This window comes from Tachypleus tridentatus, chromosome 9, assembly GCF_004210375.1.
Source record: "Tachypleus tridentatus isolate NWPU-2018 chromosome 9, ASM421037v1, whole genome shotgun sequence".
Classification (NCBI taxonomy): domain Eukaryota; kingdom Metazoa; phylum Arthropoda; class Merostomata; order Xiphosura; family Limulidae; genus Tachypleus; species Tachypleus tridentatus.
The window spans coordinates 40,250,785-40,267,986 of record NC_134833.1 but is presented as its reverse complement, the minus strand read 5'-3'; the positions used below and the strand labels follow the sequence as shown (position 1 = coordinate 40,267,986).

The 17,202-nt window shown below is 33.6% G+C and overlaps 1 protein-coding gene across 7 annotated transcripts in view; it reads left to right on the top strand.

Moving 5' to 3' along the window:
• Window positions 1-17,202, top strand: part of LOC143225112 (uncharacterized) — an 86,323-nt gene that overhangs the window by 32,535 nt on the left and 36,586 nt on the right. For 5 of the 7 annotated variants that reach the window (XR_013013618.1, XR_013013617.1, XM_076453903.1 and 2 more), the window contains one exon: window positions 12,192-12,271. Coding sequence is in view for 5 of the 7 variants with exons in the window: in XM_076453903.1 (XP_076310018.1) it covers window positions 12,267-12,271 (5 nt within the window). In the remaining 2 variants the exon portion in view is untranslated. Of the gene's footprint in view, window positions 1-8,880; window positions 9,330-12,191; window positions 12,272-17,202 lie in introns of those variants that run through there. The other 2 variants (XM_076453905.1, XM_076453902.1) reach the window with 1 other exon arrangement.

Here is a 17,202-nt window from a genome sequence, read left to right as displayed (position 1 = left end):
TTCTATAAAAATGCATATTCTAACTGAGGAAAAAGTTAGGACACCCCACATTTATTCCCACTTAAAATGGCTCAACTTACACACAGGTGTATCACACCAGGTGCACATGATTAGAAGATCGTTACTCAGCATTTTGAATGAGGCTTGCTCTATTTAAACCTCAAATAATTAGTTTGGTGTGCTCCTGACTGTTGAAGTGAGAGTGAACACCATGGTCGTGAAAGTGTCATGGGTTGGGGCTGCTTTGCTGCAGCAGGACCTGGACAGCTCATAATCATAGAATCCATCATGAATTCTACTGTGTATCATAGGATGCTTGAGGATCATGTGAGACCATCAGCACGAAAATTAAAACTGAAGCGGAACTGGACCCTGCAACACGACAATGACCCAAAACATACCAGTAAATCCACCAAGGACTGGTTGGAAACTAAGAAATGGAGAGTCCTTGAATGGCCGAGTCAAAACCCAGATCTTAATCCCATTGAGATGCTGTGGGGTGACTTGAAACGGGCTGTACATGCAAGAAACCCCTCAAGCATCTCACAGCTGAAAGAATTTTGCATTGAGGAGTGGACCAAACTTTCTTCATACCGATATCAGAGACTGGTAGATAGCTACAAGAAGCGTCTCACTGCAGCTATTTCAGCCAAAGGGGGTAACACGAGCAATTACGGGGTAGGGTGTCCTAACTTTTTCCTCAATTAGAATATGCATTTACAGAAGATCTTGAAAGGTCGTTTTTTCAGTTTTAATTGTTTAGTTATATTACTATAATCTCTCAGTATTGTTGAAATTAGGATTAAGTATCTATATATACAAAAATGTTACAAAAATACACAGGCTTTCATAGGATGTCCTAATTTTTTCACATGACTGTACTTCTAAACCGTAAGTTGTTTATTTGTCCTGTTTCATGCTATTTAGAACCAGAAATAGCTTACCTGTTCTGTTACAAACTATTCGGAACCACAAATTGCTTATCCATCCTGCTATATGCTATTCGAAACCAGAAAAAGTTTCTCCATCATGTTACATACCATTAAGTATTTATTGGGCCGGATTTTTTACAGTAAGTGTTTGTAAATTGTTGCGATAAATTCCAAAAATAAATAGGCACAATACGATTCATTTACTTTAAATAATATATGCAAAATAAGCCAAATTTATGAACAAAAATTTGTTACACAATTGTTTATCACAGTTGCATTCAGAGCTTTAAATTGTTTGTTTCTCATCAAAATCCAAACATGGATTCAGTCACTTTTGAATATCCTTTAAGAAAACATTCTTCTCTATCTCTGTTATTATAATACATGCTGGGAAACTAACTTAAGAAAGCACCCATTGTAGCTAAACTGACAATAATACAATCTGACCTTATTTCCACTCTCGTTCACTTAACTTGTTTTTTTACCTACACGTATTCATAACACGACAGAAAATGGCGTCATCAGTATTACAAAAGCCTAGTCCAACAATTAAACTACATACACAATGTTACAAAGTTACAGAGTTACAAAACAAAACTTGTCATAATTATCGCTTTTAAAATAATTAACTTTTAGCATACTTCTTATGAAAACTAAATAATTACACTATGTAACACAAATTTTGTTTCTGAATAGTATGTGTCATTTCTTAGTTGCTTATGTTGTAAAAGTACAGAAAATGGCCATTATTCCCTTCAAACTTTGCTTTTGCGACCTGGATAATGAAATTTAGAATTAATCTATTTTCTATGTAAAAACGGACAAATTTGCACATTTTCATTTACATAAGGTCTGAATAAAACAATATATGAATCAATATTTACATGTATTTACACTAAAGTTATACAAAAATATTTAGAAGTGAGTAGTTTTTCGAGATTTGCGACTATATTGTGAATCATTTTCACGTATCGGCCCCCAAATATAATCTCCCATCATGTTTTCGTTATATGCTCCTTGGTAGCGGTGTTCAAAGTCCAGTATATCTTGGTGGAAGCGCTCGTCTTGCTCCTCTGAGCATGCTCTCATGTTCTCCTTGAATATATCTAGATGAGCGTCAAGAATATGGACTTTCAGAGGCATCCTGCAAGAACCACTTTGCCGTGGTTCTTCACCAGTGTCTCAACCAGTTCCGCATAATTTTCGGCCTTGTGATTGTGGAAAAAAGCCTCAAACCACTGCGAAAAAGTTGCCCCAAGCTTTTGTTTCCTTTCTTCTAATCTTCTTGGGGAATTTTTTGCACTTTAATATCTTCTTTATTTGTGATCCAACAAAGACACCAGCTTTGACTTTTTCTTCAAACAGCTTAGGGAATAAGTTTCGAAGGTACTTAAAGGCTGCAGACTCCTTATTAAGAGCTATGACAAATTGTTTTATAAGACACTTGACACACTTGACATTGTGCCTGCCCACAGAGAACTCGGTCCGTTGTGGCCAGTGTTTCCTGTTGTAGTGCGCTGTGGTGTCCCTGCTGTCCCAAAGGCAAAAATAACAGGAAAACTTGGTAAAGCCTCCTTGGAGATCCATCAGGAATACCACCATTTTGAAGTCTCCGATAACTTCCCAGCCATACTCATCATACTTCAAGGCTTCTAGCAAGGTCTTGACACTGTTGTATTCCTCTTTGAGGTGCACCGAATGAGCCAGGGAAAAGAGACGGATACTTGTTCCCGTTATGGAGCAACACAGCTTTAGGCTTCTGTATGAGCTATCAATGAAGAGGCGCCACTCTTTCGGGTTACAGGTAATTCCAATTGTCTCGCACAGACCAGATATATTGTGGCACATGCAGAGTTCGTCTTGACGAGTGAAGAAGCTTGAAAAATGTCGGTGATGCTTCCTTTGACTTCTACAACATTCTAGAAAGTTATTGTAAGTTCGAGAAAATTTGTTTTAAAACGAATCAGCAACTGAATCTACCTGGAATGTTCTGGAAAATGGGTAAATTTGAAAATTTCATTACCCAGGTCACAAAAGCAAAGATTGAAGAGAAACATATGTCTTCTCCATTTACTTTAGGCACAAGCAATTGGGAAATAACATTTTCTGCCAAGGAACAAAAAAAAAAGTAAAAGTTTTGTTACATAGTGTTATTTCATGTTAAATTACTAAGTAAACTAAACAGTGACTCTTGAACTTATGAATCTTGTATATCTAATAATAAGCCCCTCTTAAATAAAAATAGTTACAATATTTTTCTTGCATAATATGTAAAGACTGTTCTCAGCTCACGCATAGGATTTACTCATACACTATACCAAAATTTGTTCTGAAGATACAAAACAAACCTCATGGTTCTTGCACTGTTGACTTTTTACCTCTAGATTTATGTAAGGGGCTGATGGTCCATCTGGATGTTGAACTCGTTTCCATAGAAGTAATCCTGGAACTTCCAGATAGATGATAAATACTATGGCCAGACATTCTTAATTGATCAGAGTATTTATTTTCACTACTCAACAGCTTTTTACTTATATACATTAACGGAAACAGTCCATCTTCATGTTCTTGTTGGAGTAGAATTCCAATTCCAGTTAAACATTGGTCTGAACAATGAACACTTCGTTTAAGTCTGGCATTCTAGAAATTGATGAACTTCCCAACATATTTTCTAACTTCTGGATTGTCATATGCTGTGCTTGTTTCCACTTCACCTTGTTGTCAAGAGATTCATGGGTGCAGCAACTTCAATGTAGTTTAGGATAAGCTTACTGTAGTATACTACTAACCCCAGAAAGAATCTTACTTGCTACTTGCTCTTTGGTGCATCTTACATGTGGGTTCCCTTCTACTCTTAATGGCTAACTGTTAGTTACTCATCTTGTGTTTAACAAAGTCCAGCACAGAATAACTGATGTGGCACTTAGATGGTAAAATGGTCAGACCTGCTGTCCTCACTCGTTTGAATGGCTATTTAAGTGTACTTTAGAAAGTCTTCGCATCTGGCTATGTGGGTCATAATGTCATCCACATTATATTTGATGCTGATGTTTTTGTTAACATCTTCCTCATCATGCTTTGATGTGTTGCTGATGAGTTGACTAAACCAAATTACATTCTCTTAAACTGATAACATCCGTTTGGTGTCAACAAGTTGTTTTGTTTTAGATCTTGTCATCATTGAGATCTCCCAATAGACTTTACTGAGGTTGATCTTAGCGAAACCTTGGCCTCATTTAGTTTCGTCATAATAGCCTCTGGGCTGCCCAAAGATTTAGAGACAAACTTTGTCACAATTTTCAGCTTCCAGAAGTCTGTGCAGAAGCAGTTGATCCGCATACAAACTCTCTCGAACAAATTGACAGGTATCCTCCAGTCCGTTTCTGAAGTATAATACATACTTAATGTATTATATGTGTTCTTCATTTCTGACTCTTTTTCACCTATCCACATCTCTTTCAATATCTACCCCAGACCTCGTACTGTCCTTCTGTACAACTATCTACCCCAGATCTCGTACTGTCCTTCTGTACAACTATCTACCCCAGACGTCGTACTGTTCTTCTGTACAACAACTCGAAGGGTGAAAATCCTGCACTTACTTATGCAAATAATACTGCTTGCAGATACCTGTACCAACCATGTGATCTCTCCAGTCACATTTTGTTCAGCATGGTCTTTAAAACTTCATTGACATTCTCACATAATCCATTACATCTAGGGATGTACTAGGAGGTAAAACTTACCTGTCAGCACACACCATTTAACTTTGTCAGAAGCAGGTGCTTTTATGCTGAACGACTTTTCTATTAGAGACTTCTTACTCAGGGATGCCTTGGGTACCTTCCCTCTAGGTATTGTCATTTGGCAAATATCACATGATCTGCAGAATCTGGTCACATCTCCAATGACCCAAGTGAATGAAAGTTGCTGGTGGATCTGTCTGCCATTTTCTTTGCTCCTAGGTATTCTCCCACAATTGACTTGTGAGCATGAGTCATCATTTGAGTTTAGTGTTCTATTAGTACTATGATCTGCTTAACTTTCCCAGTATAATTATTTTAATAGATCTTGAACAGCTCACTCTTACAGTCCTCCATTCTGCAAGTTCCTTTCTTCTTTGTCTTGTGCTTGAACTTCGCCCAGGTGCTGTAAGAAAGTTTCTGCAGCAAAGGGTCTTTATCCTAAACTTTTTTCAGTTCAAACATTCGAGATTTCACCTTTTCACACATGCAGAATTACGAGGTCTTGCTTGATATTTTTTCCTTCACTGATGCCTCATAAGTTTGCTTTTTGCCTGGTTCTTCCAAACTTCTACTGCCTGGTATATTCCTAATCACTAAATCAGATGAATGCTTGATAAACATATGGCTTCAACTTCTCCAATGTAGCATGAAGTGCCCACCTTTATTTTTACAATGAAAAACTTTCTCACTGATCCCTCAATTAGCACACCCAGACATAACTGTCCATCCTCAGATACCATACTGGATTTCACTGTTGCACCTAATATCTTGTAAGGCCTTCACTGTCTTCACCATGACATAGCCTTCATCTACTTAGTTGTAGCGATTTATATAACTTTTCATAGTACAAAACATCTTCTGAAAAAAGCGATCTGATAAAAATTACCCAGACGCCTTTGTCCCAGTTCTGAATTGAGCAAACCTTTCATATATCTCAAAGAAAGCATCCATGTCATTTCTCTGTTCATCCTGCTTGTGCAACTTGGGTCAGCTAGCTCTAACCTTACAGTCATTCTTGAATCCTTCCTCTTTCTATCGTTTGAGCTTGGCGATTTCTGTTTATGCTCTTATTCTCTCTATTTTCAGTCTTTTTTTCTCTCTTTTCTTTTTTTTTCAATCTGTTCCTTTATTCTCTCTGTTTCTAGTCTCTTTCCATTCTTTTACCTCTATCAGAACCTTAAAAGTACATCCACTTATCTATCTTGTTGTATTCCATTTTGAACCGTAAGTTTTTCATACATCCTGCTACACATTATTCTGTGCCGTAAGTTGTTTTTCCACCCTACAACTCATTATTCTGAGCTGTAATTTGTTTATCCACCCTACAATTCATCAGTTTGAACTTAAGTCGTTTATCCACCCAACAACTCATTATTTTGAGTTGTAAATTGTTTATCCACCCTACAACTCATCATTTTGAACTTAAGTTGTTTATCCTCCCAATAACTCATTATTCTGAGCTGTAAGTTGTTTATCCACCAAACAATTCATTATTCTGAGCTGTAAGTTGTTTATCCACCAAACAATTCATTATTCTGAGCTGTAAGTTGTTTATCCACCAAACAATTCATTATTCTGAGCTGTAAGTTGTTTATCCACCAAACAATTCATTATTTTGAGCTGTAAGGTGTTTATCCACTCTACAACTCATCATTTTGAACTTAAGTTGTTTATCCACCAAACAACTCATTATTTTGAGTTGTAAATTGTTTATCCACCCTGCAACTCATCATTTTGAACTTAAGTTGTTTATCCTCCCAATAACTCATTATTCTGAGCTGTAAGTTGTTTATCCACTCTACAACTCATCATTTTGAGCTGTAAATTGTTTATCCACCCTGCAACTCATCATTTTGAACTTAAGTTGTTTATCCACCCAATAATTCATTATTCTGAGCTGTAAGTTGTTTATCCACTCTACAACTCATCATTTTGAACTTAAGTTGTTTATCCACCAAACAATTCATTATTTTGAGCTGTAAGTTTTTATACATTCTACAACTTATTATTCTTAACTGTAAGTTTTTATACATCCTACAACTTATTATTCCTTACCGTAAGTTATTTATCCATTCTGTTCCGTGCTATTTTAAGCCGAAAATAGCTTATTCATGCTATTTTGAAAGCGAGATAGTTTCAATTTTGTCATGTTATTTTGGTTTGAAAATAACTTACCTATCTTGTTCCATGCTATTCTCATTGCTTATTTGTTCATTCGTTCGATTCCATGCTATTCGGAACCGAAAAAAAAAAATCATCCTGTTACGTGTTCTTTTAAGCCGAAACTAACTTATTCATGGCATTCTAAAGATGAAATAATTGATTTTACACTGTACTATATCGAATGGAAGTAACCTATTTATATTGTTCTATACTATTTTGAAAAAAAACCAAAACAAATAAACATTTCATCCATCCTATTCTAACCTCTAAATAATTCTGGGTTTTAACTTTTCGAAAACCATCACAATTACTAAGGCTTTCTCTGTAAAGTTGGCACTTTTACAAGTATTTCTTGGTTGCATTTATATTTCTATTAACAGTGATGTTGAGTATCATTGACAGTGAAGGTTTATAACAAAAAGAATGAAGACGAACACACTATATCGTCTTACTCCAAGATGACTCCGCTTTTGGTAACCGTTGAGAGAAGACGACGAACTACATAAGCTTAATCATAAACCTTCAACAACATTCTGGAGGTTGCGTCCTTTAGAGAAGTGAATGTCAATATTCATCATTATTTGAACGTTTCAAATATAATCTTCTTGCTAGAGATTTGAGTTATTGCTTGAATTTTTCTTTCCTAATATTTTCAAACAGCTCTGTTATATTTACTTTCTGCAATTATATATTGCATCTCATCCGTCCTTATATCCAACTAGTCTTATTTATTTAAATTAATTAATTTAATTATCATTAAACACGTATCCTGGTGAGCCTTTGTATTTAATAAAATTCCTACTAGTCTTTGCCAATAAAAACCTATTCAATACGGGATTACCTAGTCTCACATGGGAAAATAAAATGTTAAGAAATGATTAATTATTGTATATTTAGTTTTGATAAATTTAAATGATTTTTATATGTAGTCTATGCAAAAGCTTCACATGAGGTGTATTTTATCCACACACATACATAACTTGCGAACGAATAAGAAAACTCATGATTTCAGTGATTAGATTTTATACGTATTCGGATGAGCGTCATGGGCGCTTAAAAAATTCAACTATTGCATGTCAAACAATACCAATTAAAGACACTTAAGTTTCTGTTAAACTAGAACTGTTTACACGACTATTGACAACCGCTCTGGGTTTGTGTTCTTTTCGTTGCTAAGGGAACCTTGTGATACAGTTATCAGAAAGGAAGTTTGACCTACTTTTTGTAAACCAGAAAACCCTAGACCTGGTCTAATTATGCGTCAGAGAAATCTGATATTATAATGGGTGATAAATGAATGTTTCTTTTCCCATTTTTGATTTATATTAAAATGTATTTTAAAACAGGTTTATCCTGTTTATTCACTCTACACGTTGGCCAATTTCACTATTACATCATACAAAAATAAACTCACGGATTGGCTAGTCCGTCATTTTTAGAAGGTTATGGACAGATAGTTTTTGTTTTTTGTGCTTGTAGCTTCGTAGGAATTTCAACAAATAAAAACAATGTAAGTGTTTATCTATTCATTTCTCCGAAATTTTAACTTGATAAATTTATTCAGAATTATTAATTATAATGAACTTCATGTTATGTTCTTACGCTTGCAAAATGAAATATTTAGAACCGTTCTTTATACATTCCCTCGATATCTCTTGTTCCAGGAATTTATATCCTTGGCGGATGAGATAACGTTACTACTTTTTATAATAAAATGGAACAGCCTATTCTAATTTTAAGATGGAGGTGGCGTCCTATATGAAGATGTGAAAACTTATTCGAACTTGAAAAGCTATTCTTTTGAAATTCAAAAGTAATAAAATTAAAGTATACAACCACAGTCAAGAAGTCAACCTTCCTCTCTTCTAGTAACTGGATGTTTGAAAAGTTATTGCTAAAAAAGTATTTAAGTGTCATCAAGCTTTTATAAATGTCTTTTGTTCTTAGAAACCGACGGTCTTCCGTTAAAGCTTATGGTTGTTAGTATTTTCGGAAATTTTGCAACACTATGATAATCACATTTTCATTAGAAAGCAACTAGTCTCTGACGAAGCTGCTTAGTTGTCCACACAATACAGACGTTCTGTTTTCATAGAAAAATTTAAAAAATGAATTATGACATGTCACACTAAATTGTTTATCGGAATGACCTCGTGAACTAGTAAAGAATAAAGAAAACTATTTCTTAACAAACTACAAAAAGAAAGCAGATGGAACAAACGTTCAGCATGCGCAATCGATCTTCGTAGTATATGCATAGTGGGATGATTTAGAAACATGGGGTATTTGTTACAGCAAACTTGTATACGACGATGATTCCTGTTATCTTTTGTCTTAATAAGACAATATCTTGGTGGATATGTGTGTGTTTCTTATAGCAAAGCTACACTGCTCTATGTGCTGTGTCCACCAAGGGGAATCGAACTCCTGATTTTAGCGTTGCAAATTCGAAGACTTACCGCTGTCCCAGATGGGGACCAATATCTTGGTATGTTGATATATGTTTCTTTGTTAAGTAATGGAAAACGTTACTCGTTCAAGACATTTCTCTGAAGAAAGACATACTAAACTGAAATAGAATGTTATATATTAAAATAACGGCACACAAATCAAGACTATGACTAGGTGTCACAAAACGACCTACGAATCTGATATTTTTGTCACCACTTGTCAAACAACGACACATAAATTCAGACTTTGATAGTGGGTGTCGTCATACAACATATGAATTTAAGGTATTTGCCACAACTTGTCAAACAATAACATGGAAACCTAGGCTTTGTCGCTAGGTGTCGCATATGATTCTAAGATATTTGTAACTACTTGTCAAAGAATGATACACCAATTTAGCCTCTTTTAATGTGTCGATACAATGATATATCAGTATTTATTATCTTTTATTATATGATAATATGGAAGTAGAGATATTAAATTATTTATTATCGTAAATACAACATGTTGTTTCACGAGCTAGTAGCAGTGTAAGACTAGGCAGCTAGTCATCACCACCCACCGCCAGCTCCTGAGCTACTTTTTACGAACGAATAGTGTGATTGAACGTGACATTATAACGCTCCATGGCTGAAAGGGCAAGCATGTTTGGTGTGACGGGGATTCGAACCCACGACCCTCAGATTACGAATTGAGTGCCTTAACCGCCTGGCGATGCCGGGCCCAACGACATATTAATCTTTTTCTAATTTTGTCTCATGTCAACTATACCAACAGAATGACCTATTATTTCCGACTATTTAGTATTCAATTATAATATTAACATGCGAATTAGGTTTCTCTTGTTATCTGTTTATACAACGATAAAGTATTAGGCTGTTGTATATTTCATAAACTAAACCATATTTATATTGTTTTTGTCCCCCATAGTTAAGTGATATTCGTGTAATTTTTTTGTACGAGTTCAATACGGTGACAACAGCTTGTAACATCAGTCATACATTTAATGATGGCAAAGATAATGAACGCACAGCACAGCTTTGGTTTAGATTTCGCTCTGATGACACAGTTCGAAAATGAGCCTCGGAGCTGCCTTCAGACAGCTATTAATAAGGAAGAATTGAAAGCCTTAATTGAATCAGATACCTGCCAAACTTTAATAAAACTTTTCGACAAACTTAGTGTTTATTAATTAACACTTTCTTTACATATTGAAACAATTGGTGAGGTGAAAAAGCTCGATATATGAGTATCTCACGAACTGACTGAAAACCATCAAACAAGAAGGGTCGAGGATTTTAACTCACTCCTTACTCCCAAAGAAAATGACACATTTTCTAAATTATAACTTGTGATAGAAAATGGATTTTATACGATAATCGATGACCATCTGGACAGTGGTTTGACTGTAAAGAAGCACCAAAACCACCTCTTCACCCTGAGAATCTTATTGTGAGTGTTTTGTCGTCATCAGGTGTGACCCATTGTCCACTCTTAAACCAAGGAGAAACAATCACGGCAAACACATATTGTTGTGAACTTGAAATTATGCGCCACAACTTTTCACGAAAATATCCAGTAATAGTCAATCTCCGTAGACCTGCACTGCTTCATGACAATGCTCGACCTCGTGTCTTACGCATTACTGTCCAAAAACTAAAAGGGTTTCAGTATGAAACTTTACCTCATATTCACCAGATCTTTATTCTGCAGGTTATTACTCTTTAAACATCTTTAATGTAAAAAAAAAGTTTGCAAACCAAAGGTTAATTGAAAGCGTCTTTAAATATTTCATTGCATCAAAGGATGTCCAATCATTTTAAGATGGCTTTTATAAGCTTACAACTCATTGGCAGAAGCTTATTTTGATTAAATAAATTAAACAAGAAAGAGATGTACTTGTTTAACATTTTCCTTTAAAAATCCAACATTTCATATGCAGCAGCCTAATAAAACCAACTGTTTGTTATTTGCTAATTCATATTCTTATTATATTTTAAAACATCAACATAATAATGCTGTTATTTGTTATTAGATTTTTATTTTTTATATGTTAAAACAAAGAGTTTATAAATCCAAACTGTATGTGATTATTTGTTAACGTATATTAATCTAGATTCTTTGTTATTATGTGCCAGTATGATAACTTATTTATTATATTTTACCCTAATGATGGGCTAATAATAATATTTTACATGTATATCGTGTACACTTCTGTTCTAAGATGTTATATAGAATGTAAGATATTTCCATATACTGCATACTTCTATTCTAAGATGTTTTTATATAATATATTCTTGTGTTCTAAGATGTTTTTATATAATATATTCTTGTGTTCTAAGATGTTTTTATATAATATATTCTTGTGTTCTAAGATGTTTTTATATAATATATTCTTGTGTTCTAAGATGTTTTTATATAATATATTCTTGTGTTCTAAGATGTTTTTATATAATATATTCTTGTGTTCTAAGATGTTTTTATATAATATATTCTTGTGTTCTAAGATGTTTTATATAATATATTCTTGTGTTCTAAGATGTTTTATATAATATATTCTTGTGTTCTAAGATGTTTTTATATAATATATTCTTGTGTTCTAAGATGTTTTATATAATATATTCTTGTGTTCTAAGATGTTTTATATAATATATTCTTGTGTTCTAAGATGTTTTATATAATATATTCTTGTGTTCTAAGATGTTTTTATATAATATATTCTTGTGTTCTAAGATGTTTTTATATAATATATTCTTGTGTTCTAAGATGTTTTTATATAATATATTCTTGTGTTCTAAGATGTTTTATATAATATATTCTTGTGTTCTAAGATGTTTTTCTGCCAAGTCAAAACATATTGACGGGCTTTTGTTCAACAACATTTACTTTTTCTGTTTAGAAAAAAGAAATATTGAGATCGTTGAATTAAACACAAGTGAAGGGATGTCAAACTTTTTTCGAACGTGAATTTGATATGAGGTAGGTACAGCGCTATATTTTTAAAGTTCAAGTTTGGCTTCGAAATTTGTTCCTATCTTCTATCTCAGTTATATTAACTAATATATAAAGAAAAATTATTTGAATCCACAGTAACATAAAGATGTCATTTAAACTTTTGTCTCTCTTTTCTACAATTTTTTCATTACTATCTTCTTTTAATAATATGTTTTCCCCAAAAGTTCAGAGCTAAACGCCTTCCTGAGGGTCGCAGGACCGAATCCCTGTCACACCAACCATGCTCGCCCTCTCATCTGTGAAGACGTCATAATGTTTCGGTCAATCCCAGTATTAGTAGATAAAAAGAGTACCACAAGAGTTAGCGGTGGGTGATGATGACTAGCTGCCTTCCCTCTAGTCTTACACTGCTAAATTAGGGACGACTAGCGCAGATAGCCCTCGAGTAGCTTTGCGCAAAATTCAAACCAAACTTGTGGTAGCTTTTCTAAAATTCTGAAGTAAAAGAACGACATTTCAGGTCTAAAGGCCAAAATGAATACTAATAATCAATATTATTTATTTCATTCCAATGTGGAATACGTATATTACAAAACACCATTATACTCAATATACGTATATTCCAACAACAGTAGCATATTAGTGGTATCCTATCTTTTCGTCGAGGTTGCTTTCTATAATACACTACTTATCATATTTAGTGTAACTAAGCTCAATAATTATTATTTTTATTATTATAAAAATTACTTCACGTTATTAGCTTAATTTATATATTTAGACTAACCTAAATTTACTGCGTTAACCAAACCAAGTATAATTGTTAACAAAGTTTAGTAATGCATAATTAGGCATTAGGCCCCCCCCAAGGAATCTTTTGCCACAGTATGGGCACACCTTATTGGTTAGAAAATTTATACGCCTACTTTTATTTTTCATATATGATTATTGTTTTGCATTGTTAGGTTCGTATATGGACTTATGACTACTTAAGCTTCTTGAGCTGTCTAAACCTTGTGAAATATTATTGGGTTTATGGTGGAAAATATCATTGATATTTAGAATACACAATTAACGAAACAATACATTTTAATCATTGACTATGTTCGTTACTGGGCATAAATTTTTAATTATTATATATTTAGATAGCTTGCTTTCATCAGAAATTAATATTAAAAAAACATTCTATGAAATACAGAAGCAAAATAAAGCCAAGGATTCCAGATACAGTTATTTTATTAATATAATATTATATATGTAAAAACCTTTCGCTGAAAGAGGGCACTTTGGTCCAACATGTCCAGGTGGTTAACATCGACTGGCAATCAAGGTGCGCGGTTTCAAATACAACTATTCGTTGGCGAATAAGTAGCCCAAGAGTTGATGGTGGGTAGCGATGACTAGCACTCGTTTGTTTCGGGTGAAAATCGAAAACAAACAAACAAGGTGGTACTTTATTGCAAATTATTGGAAACTTTTGTATTAAGAAAATTGTATTGTATTTTCAGAAAATCTGAATGTAATTGAAAGAAATATGTGGTATATATATATATATATATATATATATGAATTCTAATGTAATATCAAATTAACTTTGGAGCACACACATGAATACCTTTAAAATAGTAAATGTTTCGATATTTAGTAGCACGTGATCAGTACTATGAGTTTTTTATCATTATAATACACATTTAACTAGACAGCGCACCTCCGCCAAGAAACGTTGAGTATATTCGGCTCTCAAAAAATATGTCGTATGTCGATTGTTATGAATGAACATGAGTTATACTAGGCACAACAATAATGAATGATATGCTACATAAATCCACCAAGTTGCATCAAAATCTGTTCATTTATGACTGAGTTATAAAGTAAACACTATGTGAAAAATCGATCTCCATGTTATCAGGTAGGGATTTTTGGATTTTCATGGCCTACGACCCTGACTCTTCAAAAACTAATCGCTTATAAGTACACCTACTTTCGTCGAAATCTACTGAGCCATTTTCGAAAAATCTTGCTGAAAACACACACACACAAACACCTATACACATAAGGGTGAAAACATAACCTCCGCCCGAACACCTTTAACAGTGAAGGTAGTAAAAGTATTCTAAAATAAATGCATGATAAATAATTGAGTATAATGGTGTTTTGTAATATACGTATTTCACATTAGAATGAAATAAATAATATTGGTTATTAGTATTCATTTTGACCTTTAAACCTGAAATGTTGTTCTTTTACTTCAGAATTTCACAAAAAGCTACAAAACGTTTAGTTTGAATTTCGCGCAAATCTACTCAAGAGCTATCTGCGCTAGCCGTTCCTAATTTAGCAGTGTAAGACTAGAGGGAAGGCAGCTAGTCATCACCACCCACTGTCAACTCTTGGGCTAATCTTTTACAAACAAATAGTGGAATTGACCGTCACATTATGACGCCTCCACAGTTGAAAGGGCAAGCATGTTTGGTGTGACATGGATTCAAACCCTCGATCTTCGGACTACGAGGCCAGACTAATATCACCCATAACCTACTCTTGCCTGATCGAAAGCTGGAATATGACTGTTACGTTTATAACTCACTTACGGCTCTAAAATGAGTTCTACAAAACCCAAGCTCATTGCTATTATTACAAAAAATAAATACTTTAAACTATCGATCTTATCAAGTGCAGGAAATTTATTGTAAATCATTTTATTTTAAACCTTTCGTGAAACAAAAATGAGATATCAACTGTTACAAGTCTCTGAGATTTCCTTAACCGTTGCTCCAACAGCATTTCTATCCTTCCTGTTGATGTCCTCCAGTGGTAGTGGAAAATCTGATGACTTATAAAGCTAAAAACCTAGTCTCGACGCCCGTGCTGGGCAAAGCGCAAATAGCCTATTGTAATATAGGTTATAATAAGCTATACTTTGCACTTAACAACGAAACAAAAGACAAAACTTCCTTTTATATACTTAAGTACATATTAAATGTCATGCTGTACAATGGTAAAACTGGCACATAGAATACATGGTAAAAACAATAAGATAGTATTATATACATATCATACTTCAGATTGAATTTAAACAGTTTGTTTTATAGATGAAGACGTTTTCTTTGCTCTTTTTTGTATTCCCTGGCGAAGTATTTTACACTGATTTATTCTTCATGTTATCACGTACAGTAAATTCTTAATATAAATAAGACATGTAAACAGTAAACGTAAGTTTATTAAAAGTCAAGACAAAACAAATTACCTTCAAGCTTTACTCATGATGATGACTTACACTTTATTTAACCAAAACAAGTGGAGTAAGAGAATAGCTTATACTTTAGTAAACCGAAATATGTACAATATGAGGATGGCTTACACATTAGTAAGCCGAAATGTGTAGAGTATGAGAATGACTTATTTTTTTGTAAGCCGAAATATACATAAGTTTAGGATGGCTTATATTTTAATACGCTTACATATCTACGGTTTGATGATGAGTTACATTTTAGTAAGACAAAATACGTAGAGTATAAGGATAGTTTACTCCTGGTTCACCGAAATGTGTAGAGTAGCTTGATGTCTATCACTTTACAGCGCAGATAGCCCTCGAGTAGCTTTTCGCGAAATCCAAAACAAACAAACTATCACTTTAGTAAGACGATACACGTAGAGTGTGAGGATAATTCACTCCTGGTTCACAGGAACGTGTAGAGTAGCTTGATGTCTATCACTTTACAGCGCAGATAGCCCTCGAATAGCTTTTCGCGAAATCCAAAACAAACAAACTATCTCTTTAGTAAGACGATACACGTAAAATGTGAGGATAATTCACTCCTAGTTCACCTAAACGTAAAAAGTAACATGATATCTATCACTTTAGTAAGACGAAACACGTAGAGTAAAATTTTAATTCGCTTTTACTTTTAATCAACTTGTTTGCATATTTTCAACGTTGCGTTTGTTATAGTTTTATACTTTGTCTATGATATCTATAAAGTTTTAAATTTCAATGTTTTTTGAAACCAAGAACAAACTAAACCAATTTCTATTTGGATCATTCAGTCAACTTGATACCAGGATAATGAATACAATACATAAAATACAATACTTTTCAATTACCCAAAACTTAATAAAGAGTTATACCTTGGATAGAACGTTTATCATAGCTGATGTTGTTTCTGTTTGTATTTAAGCACAAGGCTACAAAATGAGCTATATTTGCTTTGCCCACCACGGGTATTGAAACCTGAATTTTAGCGATGTAAGTCCGCAGACATACTACCACTCTGTCACTGGGAGAGTCATTATAGCTGTACTTCAACAAAAATGTATTAGATCGATTGTTGATGCCTTATAAAATTAATATATATAAAGTATTTTTCCTTGGGTTGATTTTAAATGCATTCTAAAAATTATGAACTAAGAATTTGATAGATTAATATAAAACTTTACATTTTACGCTGCTGTCATCTTTTGGCAGTTTTTGGAACCTTAATATCAATATTGTGCAGATAAGAGTTTAAGTAAAATAAATCAGCCAGTGATATATAGAGTATTATCTTTAATACAATTATAAAACAGCCTTTTTATATCACTACTTGTCGGCTTTCATAAGGTTTATAAAATTTACTGTTCGTAAAACTATTACAGTTTTTTTTTTTAAATCAGAGTTAAAGATAACCAATTGTTTTGCTTTTATTCTTCCTTTTCGAAATATTAAACAAATACTCTAACGAAACTAAGAAATCAAAATAAATTTTGACTGAAGAAACTATAATCTCAATTTTCAGTGTCGTTATTGAAGGAGTAGGCAGGTGGTTTTCTAAATTTTATAAATATGTCACATTTTAGCAGCGTCTTTGAGCATTTATTGTACGTTTGTACTTAAAAGAAAAATATAGTTTACCGCATGGGCAACAAAGACATCGAAATTAAAGAATAGGTTACAGAACTGCAGAGTTTTTATATTTGTA